At 38.5% G+C, this 17,031-nt stretch overlaps 1 protein-coding gene across 1 annotated transcript in view; it reads left to right on the forward strand.

Moving 5' to 3' along the window:
• DMD (dystrophin) overlaps nt 1-17,031 on the forward strand; it is a gene marked incomplete at its 5' end in the record, with an annotated part of 239,818 nt that overhangs the window by 124,119 nt on the left and 98,668 nt on the right. The window contains 3 exon segments of the mRNA XM_015570125.1: nt 9,961-10,162; nt 12,503-12,588; nt 14,973-15,130. Coding sequence (XP_015425611.1) covers nt 9,961-10,162; nt 12,503-12,588; nt 14,973-15,130 — 446 coding nt within the window.

The following is a 17,031-nucleotide window of genomic DNA, read 5'->3' on the forward strand; positions in this document are numbered from 1 at the left end:
AGGGCACGTGCTTGATCCCCAGTATGGGGCATGCAGGAGGCAGCCAAACAATGATTCTTTCTCATCATTGATGTTTTTTTTCTCTCTCTCCCTCTCCTTTCCTCTCTGAAATCATTAAAAATATGTATTTTTTTTTAAAAAAAAGACTGTCCCTTTTCATCAAGTTCCTTTTGACCTTGGATTTAGGCATTGTTTAGTTCGCCTGTTAAAAAATCTGTTCACATGTTTGTCTCATCGTCTATCATTTCAATTTATTTTAAATTTTCTAATAAACTTTGGAGAAATAGTGTGTTTTGATATTATTTAAAAAATTCAGCCATTTGAGGTTATAACCTTGTAATAAAGTTAAGCCACAAATGTAGAATGGAGAATTTTCTCATTTAAACATATTTGAAATTATCAGCAGTTCCTTTCTGAGAATGACTTTTTCTTATATTTGAAACAGATTTAGGTCTAGCAAAATTAGGGTGTATTTACTTAAATTAAATACTGGATTCTCAAGAATGGTAGGAAGAGTTCCATGTATAGTATGAATATAGAATGAAGAGTTCACCAATCCTTTTATTATTGAAAACACGTGTAGCCACATTACTTAACTAATTGTTCAGTAGATGATGAAGAATTTCCTCTTAATTTTATATGTACTTGGGTTTCTCTTCTGGCCTGTTTTGTCATTTCTATGCCTGCAAACCATGATAAAGAGCCATTGTTTGTGGACAGGCAAATAAAACTAGTTTTGGCTAGCTTTTCCAACCAAAGGTCCCTTCTACTAACTCTTACTTTAATGAAAATTAATGATGTTATCTCAGTGATTTCCTGATGCCAGTGAAGAGTTTGAATTACATACACATTAGAAAATAAGCAGTGCTCCTGCCATTAATTAACTTGGTCTTATTTAAAAAAAATATTTTTTATTAATTTCAGGGCGGAAAGGAGAGGGAGAGAGAGAAACATCAATGATGAGAGAGAATCAGTGATCCACTGCCTGCTGTGTGCCCCCTACTGGGCATCGAGCCCACAACCTGGGCATGTGCCCTGACTGGGAATCTAACCATGACCTTCTGGTTCATAGGTTGATGCTCAACCATTGAGCCACACCAGCCAGGCAGTCTTATTTTTTTTTTTTTTTTTTAGTTCACATCAGAGCTCCAGTATGGCAGAAACCCGAATAACACAGTTTTAGCCACCATAGAGAATTTGCCATTTAAATCAAGAACACCATCATGGCCCTATAAATGTCCCCACTTTGTAATCAATTTAGAGTTACATGATTCCATCATGCTTTTCAATGCATTGTGAATGAAAATTAAACTGGACAGAAAAGCAGAGAGAAAGAGAAAATCTAGGTAAGAACGATTTCGTAAAGCGGTTTGTATCACTGATCCCCCATTGAAAGTTATGAAGAAGATAATCTAAGCTTTTTTCTTTCTCTTTCTGTAGTTCTGATGACATGTTATAGGTGCGTGGCTTCTAAAATTAAAAATATAGCCAACTTTTAAGAGCAGAAGTAAAAATACATTTATACAAAGTACGTGTATTTAGTTTAGTATAACTGTGTGTGGTGGACTGTCTCTAAACCATAGGACTGAATATACTGCAGTTCATAAATGTGGCAAATATCCTGCAAATAAGAAGCAGAGAACAATTTGCTTCTGTTCAGCAGCTAAATCGCACAGTAGAGAGATTTTGGATAGCCTGGAGCTGTCTGAATAAAGGTACATCCTCACCGTGACAAACCAGGTGAAAAATGTGCTCCTTTCTTAGTAAATGTACCTCACCTTTGAGGGCGCACTAAGGTGGCATTAGACAGGGTTCAGTTGCTAAAGAAGACTCACAGGACCCATGATAACATGGCTTACAAATCTACAGTCTTACAGGAAAAGGCTTTACTTGGGCAATAGCATTAAAGGCAGGATATGCCTTCACAGCCACAGACTGCCTCCCAGCAAGGGGGCCTGAGAGGCTAGTGTGATTATTTTGTCCTGCCCCTGCCCCCAAATCGACTTTTCCCATATACTGCATACAATTTTTTTCAGATAGGTTTGAGGCCAGGTCTCTGTTATTTCATAATTCAAAACATCTTGAGCACAGAGCCCAACTAATTATCTAAGCTTATCTGGTTTGACAGATAATGATGTCCAATGAGAGGGGTCCACATCCTTTTCCAGGGAAAGCACTGTAGTCCTGTTGAAAGCTTGTACGATAGCCATGAGGTGCACACGAGGGAAGGAATGGTTGGCCCTCGGTTGTGGTGCGGAAGCTATTAAGGAGCACCTTGTAGGTTTCTCCAGTCATCATTGGTTCCGTTCTCCTGATCATCATTCTAGGAAGTTTGCCATCCTTAACCTTCCTCCTGGAATTGGATGCCCTCAAAGTGCTCTCTTTGCCCTAAGACAGTGGTTCTCAACCTTCCTAATGCCACGACCCTTTAATATAGTTCCTCATGTTGTGGTGACACCCAACCATAAAATCATTTTCATTGCTACTTCATAACTATAATTTTGCTACTGTTATGAATCGTAATGTAAATATCTGATATGCAGGATGTATTTTCATTGTTACAAATTGAACATAATTAAAGCATAGTGATTAATCACAAAAACAATATGTAATTGTATATGTGTTTTCCGATGGTCTTAGGCGACCCCTGTGAAAGGGTCGTTTGACCCCCATGGGGTCGCGACCCACAGGTTGAGAACCAGTGCCCTGAGAGGTCTTTTCTACTAGTTTATCTTTTCTCATTCAAAGCAAATTCTACCTGGCCAGCTGGTCTTCACCCAGCTCCTAATTCTCCTAAGGTTCCTTTATTTCTGGGGGTCTTTGGTCCACCAGACATGTTGTTGCCATTGTGTGCTAACATCTTGATTATAACTAGGAAATGAATTTGAGATGCAAAGTGTTGACTCTCCCAGACTAACATCATATAAATGGCAGTCACTCCTAAACAGACTTTGGTTTGGGTATGCCACAGAAATTTCTCTAACCATCCATGTTAAATTTCTTGCTTTTCAATTTCAACAAGTAGGGCTACCAAATTAAACTTAATTCTTCCTCAGTGATCCAGGTGTCCCATGGTCCCCTCCAGCCATATGAGGCTTTCCTCATATAGCAGTGGGGCACATAGCTATATTTTTACACATAATATTATGACAGATGAGACATATAGCTTATAAACCTTCTACTGTATGCCCAATACATTTCTTAAACTTTCATCATTCCAATTAATGTCCACACAATGTTTATTCAGACTATTATAAACCAGTATTTTCTCTACTGGTATATGACTGGGTAAATATTCCCACAGAGTACTTTCCAACATGAGTCCTTAATAACAGAAACAAGAACTAAAAAACATAGCCAGTTTACTATTGTTCCACAGAGTTCATGGTCACAGTCAGAACTCCCATCTCTTCCTCCAGTGTGTTCAGTAGGTTGGCCAGCTGTCTTCCTCACTTCTTGGCTCTTTAAAAAGGGTGTCTGAATCACCACTAAGGAGCATATCATTCTCCTAGTTGAAGCCTCTTTCTGAGCACCAACATTATGTCAATTTTTCCTTTTAAATACCCATTTGGTTTCTTTCTTACCTTCAGCAATAATCCTACCTTTTACTTCCTTGTAAATTTGAATCCACACACAAACTATGTCCCTTGGGCTCAGCCACTGGGCTAGTCCATATTTAGCTTATTGCAAGATGAGAAGATAAGATATGCCAGGGCTCCTCCTTCAGTCTCTTCCCAGTGGTTGGGGTTCAGATTGGATAAGTACAGGAAAATGGGGCTAACCCTGTCCTGTAGGCAACAAAACATTTGTGACAGCCCCAATTAGGCGAGGTGTCGAAAAGGAGCAACCTATTCCATCAATCCCTGCAGAATTCTTGCACCTGTGTTCCAACTAAGAGCCGTAATATCTTGTTTTGGAAAATTACCAGCCTTTGAGACTCTTAATTGTAGCCTCAGTCCAGGGACTACTAGATATGACATTGAAAAAGGACATTGTGCCCAGCCAGTGTTACTTAGTGGTTGTGCGTCAACCTATAAACCAGGAGGTCACGGTTCGATTCCCAATCAGGGCACATGCCCAGGTTGGGAACTCGATCCCCAGTAGAGGGTGTGCAAGAGGCAGCCAATCAGTAATTCTCTCTTATCATTGATGTTTCTATCTCTTTCCATTCCTTTCTGAAATCAATAAAAATATATAAAAAAAGAAAAAGAAAATTGTGGGCAAATAGGAAACACCTACAAGTTCCCCAGTTGAATTATCTTTTTAATTGTAATTGATCTCACTGGTGTAGCCCATTTATCAAAAGTGATGGTTGCCCAGGTTCCTTTGGTCGGAACTCCACCTGCAGGCCAGAGAGGGCGAATTTGAGTGGAAGGAGATTCTGAGCTTATTTGAGCTTTTGCTAATGCATCCAAGGAATTGAATTTTAGCAGACTTGCCATCAGTTTGCAGTGTCCTCCTAATCCATTTTGTTCAGCTCCTGGAGTTCAGGTTCTACCATTTCCGTATGCCACTGGAAATTTGTCTTATCAATAATCAATTTCAAAGCCTATGCTACTTCAAACCATAGGTAGCTTGGCAACCAGCAATGGTTCACTTTCATCCCTTTTATCAGAATCACCTTTTTCTTTTTTAAACATCTTAGCCATGTTTTTAGCTAGGAATGAGTTGGAGGTCTTCTAGACAGTTTCACTTCTGACATTAATTGCACTGGCAGTGGCAGTTAGGGCTCCATTACTGAAGAGGACTCACAGAACTCAAATAACAATACTGCCCTAGCTGGTTTGGCTCAATGGATAGAGAAAAACCAATGCTTACATACCCAAAGTTCAGCCCGGCCAGTGTGGCTTAGTGGTTGAGCATCGACCTATGAACCAGGAGGTCATGGTTTGATTCCCGGTCAAGGCACATGCCCAGGTTTCAGGCTCAATCCCCAGTGTGGGACATGCAGGAGGCAGCCAATCAATGATTCCCTCTTTGATGTTTCTCTCTCTCCCTCTCCCTTCCTCTCTGAAATCAATTTAAAAAATTTTTAATAAACCACCTAAAATTCATTGCAGGCAAACGCTACAATATACTAACAGCATTAAAATGAGGATATGTATCACATCCACATCATAGGGTCCAGAGAGGCCAGGTGCAAGCTCCAAGTGCTCCCTCTCTAAGGGCCACACCAGGATACACTTTCTCTCTTGGATCAAGAACCACCACTTATGATTTCACTTTGGACACAAATGTCTTAGACAGGGTTCCCGATAGCCTTCTGGTAACCTGGGCTTATTCTTCTCTACATAGCCAGTCCCAAACACAGTGGCCTCCATGGGTCTCGCTGAGACTAGGTAAAAATGGCCAGTGTTACTGCTAGCAATAAACAGTAGTGATGACCTGTAACCCATGGCTACACATCAACACAAAAAGTCACTTTTGCATTATGTAGCTCTTTGACCAAGGCATCTCAGGCATCTCAGGCTCACTCCAGAGTGTAATTAACTCTCACAGCACAGATAACTACATCAAGGTACATTGACTTTTCCATTTGCTTGGAAAGTCCTTCAGCCTGAAGTGTAAGCTGCCTATAGAATGAGTTGGTGTGACAGCCTCCTCTAGGCAAAAAAATTCAGCAAAACATAGCAGTTATCCTATCATAACCCACCTCCTTTTCTGTCTATACCAATTAGGTTACAGGATTATTTTATATTAACATAGAGTATTCAGGTTTACCTGTGGGATGAGCTTGGAGTTGTGTTGGCACCATGGGACTTATTCTAACCAACTTTTTGGTGCTTCTTTTTTCTATCACTAGTAGGGAATGAAGACTGGTTTTCTTTTTCAGTAAAGTCTCTGAGGACACCGTCTGCGACACCCTTTCTGCTTTTCAGTATGTACCTCCATGAGGAATCTGGAAACCTGGGTGTCAGCAAGTCTTTTTATCTCTAGTCTCCATTTTCTCTACTACAAAATGATTCTAAATGGGCCTTCTAGATCTAAAAGCCGATGATTCTGTAAAAGACCAAAAAAATTGCCTGGCTGGCATGGCTCAGTTGAACATCGACCTATGAACCAGGAGGTCACAGTTCAATTCCCAGTCAGGGCACATGCCTGGGTTGTGGGCTCAGTGCCCAGTAGATGGTGTACAGGAGGCAGTCGATCAGTGATTCTTATCATTGATGTTTCTCTCTCTCTCTCCCTCTCCCTTCCACTTTGAAATCAGTAAAAATATATTTAAAAAAGAGAGGGTATATTAGGACATACTTAGGTTTTAATGTAGCTTTAAAATATATTCCCTAGTGAATACACTAAAGGATATATATTCTCCCCCCCCACCGCCCAAGTGGGAATTCCTAGGTTGAGGTAAAAAGATAGTTTCACAAAGTTATGTCTGTTGGTTGCTTGTTGAGGCTTCATTATGTTTAATGTTTCATCAAAAAATCTGAATATATTCTATAACATGTTCGTTTTGGACACTTAAGTGTATATCTGTGTAGCAATTAAATCATCCCTATTGATTTTTTCACCTCTTTTAACCCCATAGTTCCAGCTATGCATACCTAAATAGATGTCTTTTAAAAATTGTCCCTTGAAAGTGGAATTCTGTTTGATATGTTTGTTTTGGGAAGTGTGTTTTCCAATGTTCTGTGATGGATCATACTTGTGTTTAAGCACATCTGGTTTTAGCGGAGCACACTACACAGTATTTCTTTCCTAACTATGTCATCTTCTGCTCCTGTTATTTGCTCCTGTTATTTTGGAGCAATTTCTTTGCTCCACTCCAGAGCTATTTATACTCCAAATTTTCTATTCTGCGTGTTACCCATTCACCTGTACAGAGATAAGAGTAGACCCGATAAAAAAGAAATTCATGCAATTTTGCTGTCAGTGTGTATGTTTCCATCACAATGGTAAATTAGACTCAATACAAAAGTGAGTCTAAAAATTCTCACTTGTTGGTTCTTATGTCCTTAGGTATAAAGCAAAATATTTATTACGATTAAGGCAGAGTAACAAAAGAAAATAATAAACTTCAAACCTCCCATAGCTTCCTTCAATGTATAAAGAAACATCTTAGGAATGTTGGTGTTTAGAAGAAATCTATTCCTCTCTTCCACTAATGGAAATGGTGGGCTGAATTTCTAAGTGCTCTCACTACCTGCCCCTGAAACTGTGCCCATAGAAGAGAAAATGAAAATTTGAGTTATTTTTTCTCTACACCTCTCTCCAGTCTCCCATGCAGTCCCCACTCAGCCTTGGCATCCTTGTGTCCTCCTTCGTGCTTGCATTGTTATTTTTAAAATTCTTTATTCTTTTTTCTACCTGCCTTCCTCTCAAATTCAGTTATGTTCCTTTCTGCCACTTTAAGCAAAGTCTCAGCTTCCGTGTAAAGAGGTCATTATCTTGAAAGTATTTTTAAGCAAAAGGAGGGGGACCTGTAGAGTAGCAAAACTCTCCACCCCAAAATGTGTCTCTTTGTCACATGGAATACTTTGTGTTGAAAACACAGACTCAGGAAGAACCTTTGACCTTGCCCCTAACTGCATAAAAGAATTTAGATAGATTTGCTCCAGGCAGGGAGCTATTAGTTTAATATGAAGTAGGTGTGATAGGGAGGAACCTTAGCAAGGCCCATTCGATCAAAGTCCTCTCTGTGTCCCATAGTTTCTGTATGGGCCAGCAAACATGTTCTTACTAAACATTAACTCTTTTTATCTTCCTGTGAATTGCCTCACTTCCCCTTGAAGTTCCAAACCTCTACCTCCTTCTCGTTAGTCCAGACTCCAGAATGACAATTATACCTCATTTTGCCTTACTATCTTTGGAATTTTCATGTTTATGTCGATTCCCCATTTACACAAAATTAAATATCTCTTTTTCCTCCTGTTAATCTGTTTCATATGAATTTAACTCTTAGACTAGCTGGAAGAACTTAGAAGGGTACAGTAGAAAAAATTTTCTCCTCCCCAGAGGCCTTTGCCTTGATAGGATAAGTGCTCATCCAGGGCCTTTTAGGGAAATTGGTACAAGGAATCACAGAGCTTTGCTCCCCGGGATGAAAAACAAAGAAAAAAAAATCTACCTACTCCCACCACCAGATCATGTTTCTAGAGAAACTTCAAAAGTTACTATTTTCCTTTTTTTAAAGTGAAAACTTATGTACTACATAGGTATTAACCTACATAGGATATTAACCACTATTTTTGTTTTTCCTTAACATTTACTTAGAACCAGTCACAAATAGCTGGTGAAATACAGTAAAACCTTAAATTTACATCTGCTTAGTTTTGGGCAAGCTGTTTACAGACTGGGTTGGCCGGTGTTTAGCTGCAGTAACATTTATAATTGTATTGCTTCCATCCCCCCCTCCCCGTGAGATGCGTGAGAAATTTACTTAATTACCATTGATTCTTTCTCTCAAAGGACTGAGAATTCAGACCAGAGCTTAGGTGTATAAGGTGTTATAAAAGCATGTTGTTGCATTTCCAATTTGCCTAATAAACCTGCTTTAGAAAAAAAAAAGCATCTTTTTGTGCACTTGGGAATAAAGCATGCAATATGCTGATGTTGGACAAGGTTGAGATTTCACTTCCGTTAAATTTTTGTCTTCCAGCATATGAATAAATACCACCTCACATCAAGGGAACCCCCCCCCGTCCCTCTTCCCCGCCCTGCCACTCAAAGTTCTTAGAGGATTTGAAAAGTACAATGTAAAATACAATCTGAAGGTGAAAGAAGAAATCTCTTGGATGGATTGTGCAGTTACTTTAGTTTGCCCATGGAAAATTTTAGTGGTTATTTTTTTTTCACCTAATATTAAGGTAGCAGAAAGATTGTGAGGTGACTAATATTTTAAGGATAAAAATGCTTAATAATTATAAATGCATAACTGGAAATAGAGTTTACACAACCCTAACCATACAGATTAATCAAACTGACCTTCTCTAATACTAATACAAGAAACTATGGTCTGGAATTCTTTCAAAATCTCTAGTAAAATAGTTTTTTTTCCTTATTCATTTGAAAATGACTTGGTTTATGTAGAACTCGATAGGCCCCCTTAACTCTCAAATATTCCCCAATACTTTAACCCCTTCCCCAACAATTTTTTTGTTAAAAACGTTTCTTTTTCAGACTAATTTTTTTATTTTGGTTCTATATAGTATTTTTGATGCTGGTTATGAAAACAGTTTGTAACTCGTCTTCCTATAAACCATATTTTTTTTACCATATTTTCTTAGTATACTCGTCGACGACTGAAAAAGAACATTTTGTGAAAACATGTATACACGTTTCTGCCGGGGAAGGGGTTAAAAATGGGAACTGTCTCTTTGCTCACATCTTCATCTAGTCAATGCCAGTGACATGTGAGAACAACCTCAGATCCTGAATGCTCATCAAAGTCGGAAACTTAGAGCTGAAGGATGAAAACAAAACACTTTAAAAGAGGGTAGAGTTTGCCCGGCCAGCGTGGCTCAGTGGTTGTGTCAGCCTATGAACCAGGAGGTTATGGTTCGATTCCTGGTCAGGGCACATGCCCAGATTGCAAGCTTGACATGCAGGAGGCAGCTGATCAGTGATTCTCTCTCATCATTGATCTTTCTATCTTTTTCTCCCTCTCTCTTCCTCTTTGAAATTAATAAAAAATATATTTAAAAATAATAAAAGAGGGTAGGGTTTGAAGTATGTATGGGACCAGGTGGATACTTGAAATATCAGGGAACCACTTTGTAGAGTATATGATTGTCTAACCACTAAGTCTGTATACTTGAAACTAATACAACATGATATTGAATGCCAACCGTAATTGAAAAATAACAAATAAATACATAAAAGAGTGTAGAGTTCTGATTAGGTGTTCACTAAAGGGTACGAGACATCTCTACCAGATTCTCCAAGGAAAAGAAAAAATAGTGAAAGGAGGATTGTCCCGCCCCTTGAATCGCTTGTGATTTTCTGTGGCTTTTGCAGTGGATCTCTTGAGCCTGTCAGCCGCATGTGATGCCTTGGATCTGCACAACATCAAGCAAAATGACCAGCCTATGGACATTCTGCAGATCATTAATTGTTTGACCACTATTTATGACCTCTTGGAGCAAGAGCACAACAATCTAGTCAATGTCCCTCTCTGCGTGGATATGTGTCTCAATTGGCTGCTAAATGTTTATGACACGTACGTACGGCAAGCTTGTCTTTCAGACTCTGTCACAGGAGGCTTAGTGGGCAGAATGGTGCCGACTTAATTAGCAGCACAACAGGGCCCCGGTCTAGAAATACGGTCCTCAGGTTGAAAGTTTCATGAAGCTGTGTGACCTAATGCTGTCCCTGTGAGAAATCATTTTTGCATTTATTGGAACCGAAACTATTTTGTCTTGACAAGCTAGGAGGTAAGAGCTAGGACATTGATTGTTCTCAGATTAGAAAACAAACAAAACCCTGAGATACAAATTTTTTTAAATGACTCCACATGTAGCCATTGGTCCTTTCCCTTTGTTGCCTGTGTGTTTTGAGACACCCCCCGATCTACTTTGGGGGTGGCTTCCTCTCATTGGCAGATGTGTTCCTGGAGATGCTGCCGAACCTGTCACCAGATCCAAATACTCAGATTTTTGCAAGAGATGAAATGATAAGCCAAAGAAAATGAAAAATAAGCCCTTAATTCAGCAAACTCAGCTCCTCAAACGAAGGAAGTTTTGAATTAAAAAAGAGAGAGAGAGAGAAATGTTTCAATAGGACCTTCATTCGTCACTCCTTAGATAGCACTCATTTATTTCTTTGGGATTGCACACAGGAGAGATCCCCAGTTGGAATTTTTGTCTTGAGCTTAATGAAGACAGTTGAGGAAGGTAGCAGAAGGACTTGGTCTTAATTTTGACTGAAGTCTTAGACATCAGAATTATTACATGCCTCATTTCACATGTCAGAAAGAACATCTCCCCATTTGGAAATCTGGGAGGGTTTTTGAAAAGGACTTGCAAATCAACTATTTTGCCTTTTGCCTTTGTGGTGGATTTCCAACACCTCCTGGATTAAAATGTATACGCTTTTTTCTTTGTTATTTTTTATAAGGTATTACTTTTTAAATTCTAAGATCACCTGGCTATTGAAATCTGATCGGTATCTACCATGCCTGTAATTGTGGATTATCCTTACATTTGCTTTGATAAGGGTTTGTATTCAGGTCTTCTCTCAGATATATTTTAGTACCGTTTTCTCTGGAGATGACATGTGAATGGATTCTGAATATATAACTTTATTTCTACCTGCCTGAAAATTTTTTGAGTACAGTTTATTTCCTTGAAGACCTGAGCTACTGTACTAAGTTTATTTGTTAAACTTTGATTTGCCTTTTCTAAAGAGTAGAAAATGATAAAATCGTCCAACAATAGTAATGTTGTTAATGCATTAGAATCCAGGATTTCTGTTTGACTAAGAGGTTTAGTAAATTGTATCAGTTGAAAGTTGAGCATATTGTTCACCAAAAATCACCCACAACTGGGACCTATCCTTTGTAATTTCAAAGTGCTAAATTAAGAATTAGTCTACTTTTTGAAAACCAATATCTAATGTTCAGTTGTTTTCCATAATAAAAGCTGAAAATTATTGACATTTTTCACAAAATGAAAAACTTTTTATTATTTAAAATTTTTCCCATGGATTTAATGAACTTAATAAATGTATCACGTGGAATGCTTTATTTCAGTTTTATATGCAAATGCAATATATATATATATATATGTATATGTGTGTATATGTGTGTGTGTGTGTGTATATATATATATATATATAAGCATAGGTTATTTTTTTAGATTCTTTTTTTAAAATTTTTTTTATTGCTTAAAGTATTACAAAGAGTATTACATATGTCTCCTTTTTTTCCCCCACCCTTGACAATCCCCTGGCCTCCCCTACCCCCCAGTGTCTTATGTCCATTGGTTAAGCATAGGTTATTTTAAAATTGCTCTTTAAGATCATATATTTGAAGCTAATAGCATATCATATTTTTCTTGTGGAGATAAACGTTCATATTTCATATTGTTTCATATGGCCTGAAGTGGTTAATTTTCTTCTGAATACAGACAGTGTAATGAAAGTCTGAAAGAGTTTTGAAGAGAGCAGAGTAGCGAGTGCTGGTAATTTTTCTTGGGCTTCAATAACCAAAGTAGCTTAGTGCATAATAGTAATTCATCCACTTACCAACTTAAACCCAGGTGTCTCTCCATGGATGACTAGAAGGATATTTTTCCTATTTTATGTAGAGCCACTCTTACAATTCAAGTAAAGGCTTTTAAGAATTGAATACTTGGTATATATTCATTGTTCGAGTTGTTCAAATTTCCATCGCATTTTAAGTCATCTCCAAATAGATAACGAACTCAGAAAAATCCTTAATCTTAATAAAACAGTGATCAATTGAGTTCCCCTATCCAATGAATTTTTTTTCTTAGCTGAAAAGTGTTTACCATCTAGTAAAAAATCAATAATTGTTTTCTGATTTGATTATTTATAATAGGGGACGAACAGGGAGGATCCGGGTCCTGTCTTTTAAAACAGGCATCATTTCTCTGTGTAAAGCACACTTGGAAGACAAGTACAGATGTAAGTCATGCATATTAACTCTGTATTCTTTTAGTAATATTGGCTTATTGCCTCAGTTCTAGATGGGGAATGACATATGTTCTTATTTGACAGCAAGTTCCTTGTGTAAGATGGAAAACTGCTTTTAGAATGTCATAAAAGGTGGTTTGTGCTCTTCCCTGTCAAACATTAGCTTGCAGGTATTTAAATAGAGAATGAGGATTATCTTCTCCAGTCCAATTATTATTTTGCATTACGTTGACTGTGTCTGAATAAAACACATGTTCCTAGGGGATAAAACCTGATTTCCTAACCCCTTTGTATAATCTGGAAAATAAATGTGAAAGGTTAATCCATGCTCTTGCCTAGTATTTGGATTCTTATTTAAAGACTACTGCCTGGCATTCATGTTTAAGAAGCATTGTTTATTTTATAATCATCTTACTGCAAGGTATACTGACATAGCCAATTCTGTGATGTGACTTAATGTTTTATTATTGGAGAGACAGATAGCTTGCCACTTTTCATAGGGTAAATATCACCTTATAGAATGTCCTACTGATTAGCCATTGGGTTTTTCTGCTAAAAATCTGTCAATCCAAATTAAAAGCAAACACTAGAGGAGTGATGGTTGAGATGACTAAGCAACCATTTATTCCCATTATGAAGGACCATATGTGTTTTCCCCTTTAAATGCTTGTAAGAAATGTTTTCAGTAGGAATATTAAAGAAACCTCATCTATTTTGTCTTTTCTCTTTTCCCCTAAGGCCTAGCCTCTCAGGGATGAGGAGATGTGCTTAGTTTAAGGACAGGCAGGAGATAAAAGAGATTAAATTCCTCCAAAGCCACTCTGTGTCCTACTGCTCATTTCCCCCCTAGGAGTAAGCCAAAAAATACACAGGCCTTTCAAGCTCTCACTTTTATGTAGTTTCCACTTAAGTTTTCTCATCCTTTTAGGAGAAAATAACTGAACAGATTTTGTTAACCACTTAAGAACATATTTTGGATAAAATAGAATCTTTCTGTGTTTATTCCTCTTTTAAGTATTATAGTTACTTATTATAGGTTAGCTAATAATCTAATCGTGTCAACACTATTGTTGTAACAGCACATTGTAATACTAAATGGAATCATCAAGGGAGCTTCAAGTTTGTGTTTCAAATAACTATTATGCAGGAATGTGTTTTGAGGTTGGTGAAAACGAAATATTAACTTCAAATTGGGATATTTGAAAATAATTCATAATTTTGAAAAAAATCTGTGTATTGGATAGATGATGAAAAGTGGTTGTGTGCTGTCTCATTTTGGTTATTGCCATCTTAGATGTTTCCCTAACATATTTAATTTCTTAGAGTTTAAAGTGTACTTTTGAGCCCTAGCCAGTTTGTCTTAGTGGTTTGAGTGTTGGCCCTTGGACTGAAGGATCTAGTGTTCAATTCCTGTTCAAGGGCACATACCTTGGTTGCAGGCTCCAGGGCACATATGGAAGGCAACCAATCAATTTGTCGCTCTTCTCTCTCTCTCTCTCTCGCTCTCTCTCTCTCTCTCTCTCCCTCTCTCCCCCGCCCTACCTCCCTCCCTCCCCCACTCCCTTCTCCCTCCCCTACACTCTCTCTTAAAAAAGTCAATGTAAAAATATTTTTAGATGAGGATTAAAAACAAAAAGTATGCTTATGAGTAGGAAAAACTTTCTTAGATGTAATTTTTTGGGCAACTTTTATTTGAATACAATGTGTGATTAAGATGATTTTATTTCTGAGAATAAAACATATTGCAAGTGTTTGGTATGTTCATTCAGTCCATGAACCCACTATATTGGACACCTGCTTTCTGCAGGTACAACTGTTCTACTGTAGATATTTCTGGCACACAGTTGACCAAGATAAGGTCCCTGCTCTCAAGGAGATACCACCCTTCATCCAAAAAGACAGCCACCTATTGAATCACTGTAAAGTGATGAGAGCTAATTACAAATATGTACAACATACTGTTGGAACACATACAAGAAACTCAGTGATCTGATGGCTTCATAAAGAAGTCCCAATTTTGGTACATTTTTGAATCTCTGATGTCCAAAGGGGATGGTGCTTATGGTTCTTAATGCTACAACATTTATTTTATTATAGTAGTTATGTCCTATACATAACATAATTTCCCAAAGGATTGTCTTCTGACTTACGAAAAATTCAGGTGTCAGGATTGTATGTAAACTCATTTCTTGAAGGCTGTAGTTCATCCATAAAAATATTAAATGTCTAGATTAATATATGGTAGAAGTAACTGCCCTATGGGAATATTGGCTACTCTTGAGAATTGGTACTGGAAGTGAGTTGGCCATTGGGTTCTGTTAGCACTTACTTGGTGCTGCTTTTTCATTGTTGCGATTCTCTTCTTCCTTTTGTAGACCTTTTCAAGCAAGTGGCAAGTTCAACAGGATTTTGTGACCAGCGCAGGCTGGGCCTCCTTCTGCATGATTCCATCCAAATCCCAAGACAGTTGGGTGAAGTTGCATCCTTTGGGGGCAGTAACATTGAGCCGAGTGTCAGAAGCTGCTTCCAATTTGTAAGTTATTTCACCTTCTTAAGTAACATATTTAATGTTTTATATTTTAGAATAGAGGCCTGGTGCATGAAATTTGTGCACGGGGGTGAGGGGTGTCCCTGTTCCTCAGCCCGGCCTATACCCTTTCCAATCTGGGACCCCTTGGGGGATGTTCAACTGCCAGTTTAGGCCCTTCCCTGCCAACCTGGTCGCACCCAACTTCCCTCCCCTGCTGGCCTGGTCGCCCCACGCCGCCTGCAGTTCAGTCGTTTGGTCATCCTTTACTAACCCCCCTGCTGGCCTGGTTGCCCCATGCAGCCTGCTGTTCAGTCATTTGGTCGTCCCTCACTAACCCACCTGCTGGCCTTGTCACCCAAAGCAGCCTGCTATTTGGTCATTACTGTTACTGTGACAGTGTCCTGGACAATTTGCATATTTCTCTATTATTAGTATAGATATTTTTAAAACACAGAACTTTCATTGCTTATATGACTCTTCTGTAGGCAGATAGATAGGGGATTTTTGATACTGGAAACCTTTTTAAATTGTCTGCAGAGGTTTCTAGAACTCCAGGTCTCAGGGAGAGAGGACAGTGCAGAAGAAGGAAAAGAAATCTCCATCTGGCCCTAGCTGGTTTGGCTCAGTAGGTAGAGCATCAGCCTGCATGTGTACCAAAGGGTCCTGGGTTCGATTCTGGTCAAGGGCACATACCTTGGTTGCAGGCTCCTCCCTGGCCGGAGCCCTGGTCGGGGCTTGTGCAGGAGGCAACCAATCAATGGGTTTCTCTCACATCAATGTTTCTATTATTTTATGTTAACGATGACTCATTTATTTCAGCCCTTTGTATTCAGCATGTCTCTATTGAAATAAACCTACAACTCTATGAAAACTGAAGCTTTTGTTTTTTTGTGGCCCATGTAAATTTAAACCTTGTTTATTTGGCCCGTGTTAGCCTTTGAGTTTGACGTGCTTGCTGTAGGAACTTAACTCTTGTTTGTATCAATTACTGTCTGCTAATACCCATCAGTAGCTCAACACAGTCTTGTCCATTCTCTTTCTTGTCCTGCCCCATTGTTTTTTCCACACCATAATCAGTGCCCCCAGAAACACTCTCTTCCTCCAAATGCCTGAACACTCCATGGATAGACATTTAGGTTGTTCCTATTTATTTTATAAGGTGGGTAATGCTGCAATGAACATCTTTTTGCAGTTAGCTTTTTTTTTTTTTTTTGACTGAAGTTTTTTTCCTTAGGATAAATTCTAAAAAGTGAGATTACCAGACTAAATGACATAAACAGTTTTATGGCTTTTTTTTTTTGTTTTGTGGCTGAAGGTTACTTTATTTTTTTTAAACTAAATCTTTATTGTTCAGATTATTACAGTTGTTCCTCTCCCGCCCCCATAGCTTCCCTCCATTCGGTTCCCACCCCACCCTCTGCCCTTAACCCCCCACAGTGTCCTCATCCATAGGTGTATGATTTTTGTCCAGTCTCTTTCCGCACGCCCACACCCGCTTCCCCCCAAGAATAGTCAGTCCTCTCCCTTTCTATGCCCCTGATTCTATTATATTCATCAGTTTATTCTGTTCATCAGATTTTTTATTCACTTGATTTTTAGATTCACTTGTTGATAGATGTGTATTTGTTGTTCATAAATTTTATTTTTATCTTTTTCTTCTTCTTCCTCTTCTTAAAAGATACCTTTCAGCATTTCATATAATTCTGGTTTAGTGGTGATGAACTCCTTTAGCTTTTCCTTGTCTGTGAAGCTCTTTATCTGACCTTCAATTCTGAATGATAGCTTTGCTGGATAAAGTAATCTTGGTTGTAGGTTCTTGGTATTCATCACTTTGAATATTTCTTGCCATTCCCTTCTGGCCTGCAAAGTTTCTGTTGAGAAATCAGCTGACAGTCGTATGGGGA

The sequence above is a fragment of the Myotis davidii genome, unplaced genomic scaffold, assembly GCF_000327345.1.
Source record: "Myotis davidii unplaced genomic scaffold, ASM32734v1 scaffold1246, whole genome shotgun sequence".
Classification (NCBI taxonomy): domain Eukaryota; kingdom Metazoa; phylum Chordata; class Mammalia; order Chiroptera; family Vespertilionidae; genus Myotis; species Myotis davidii.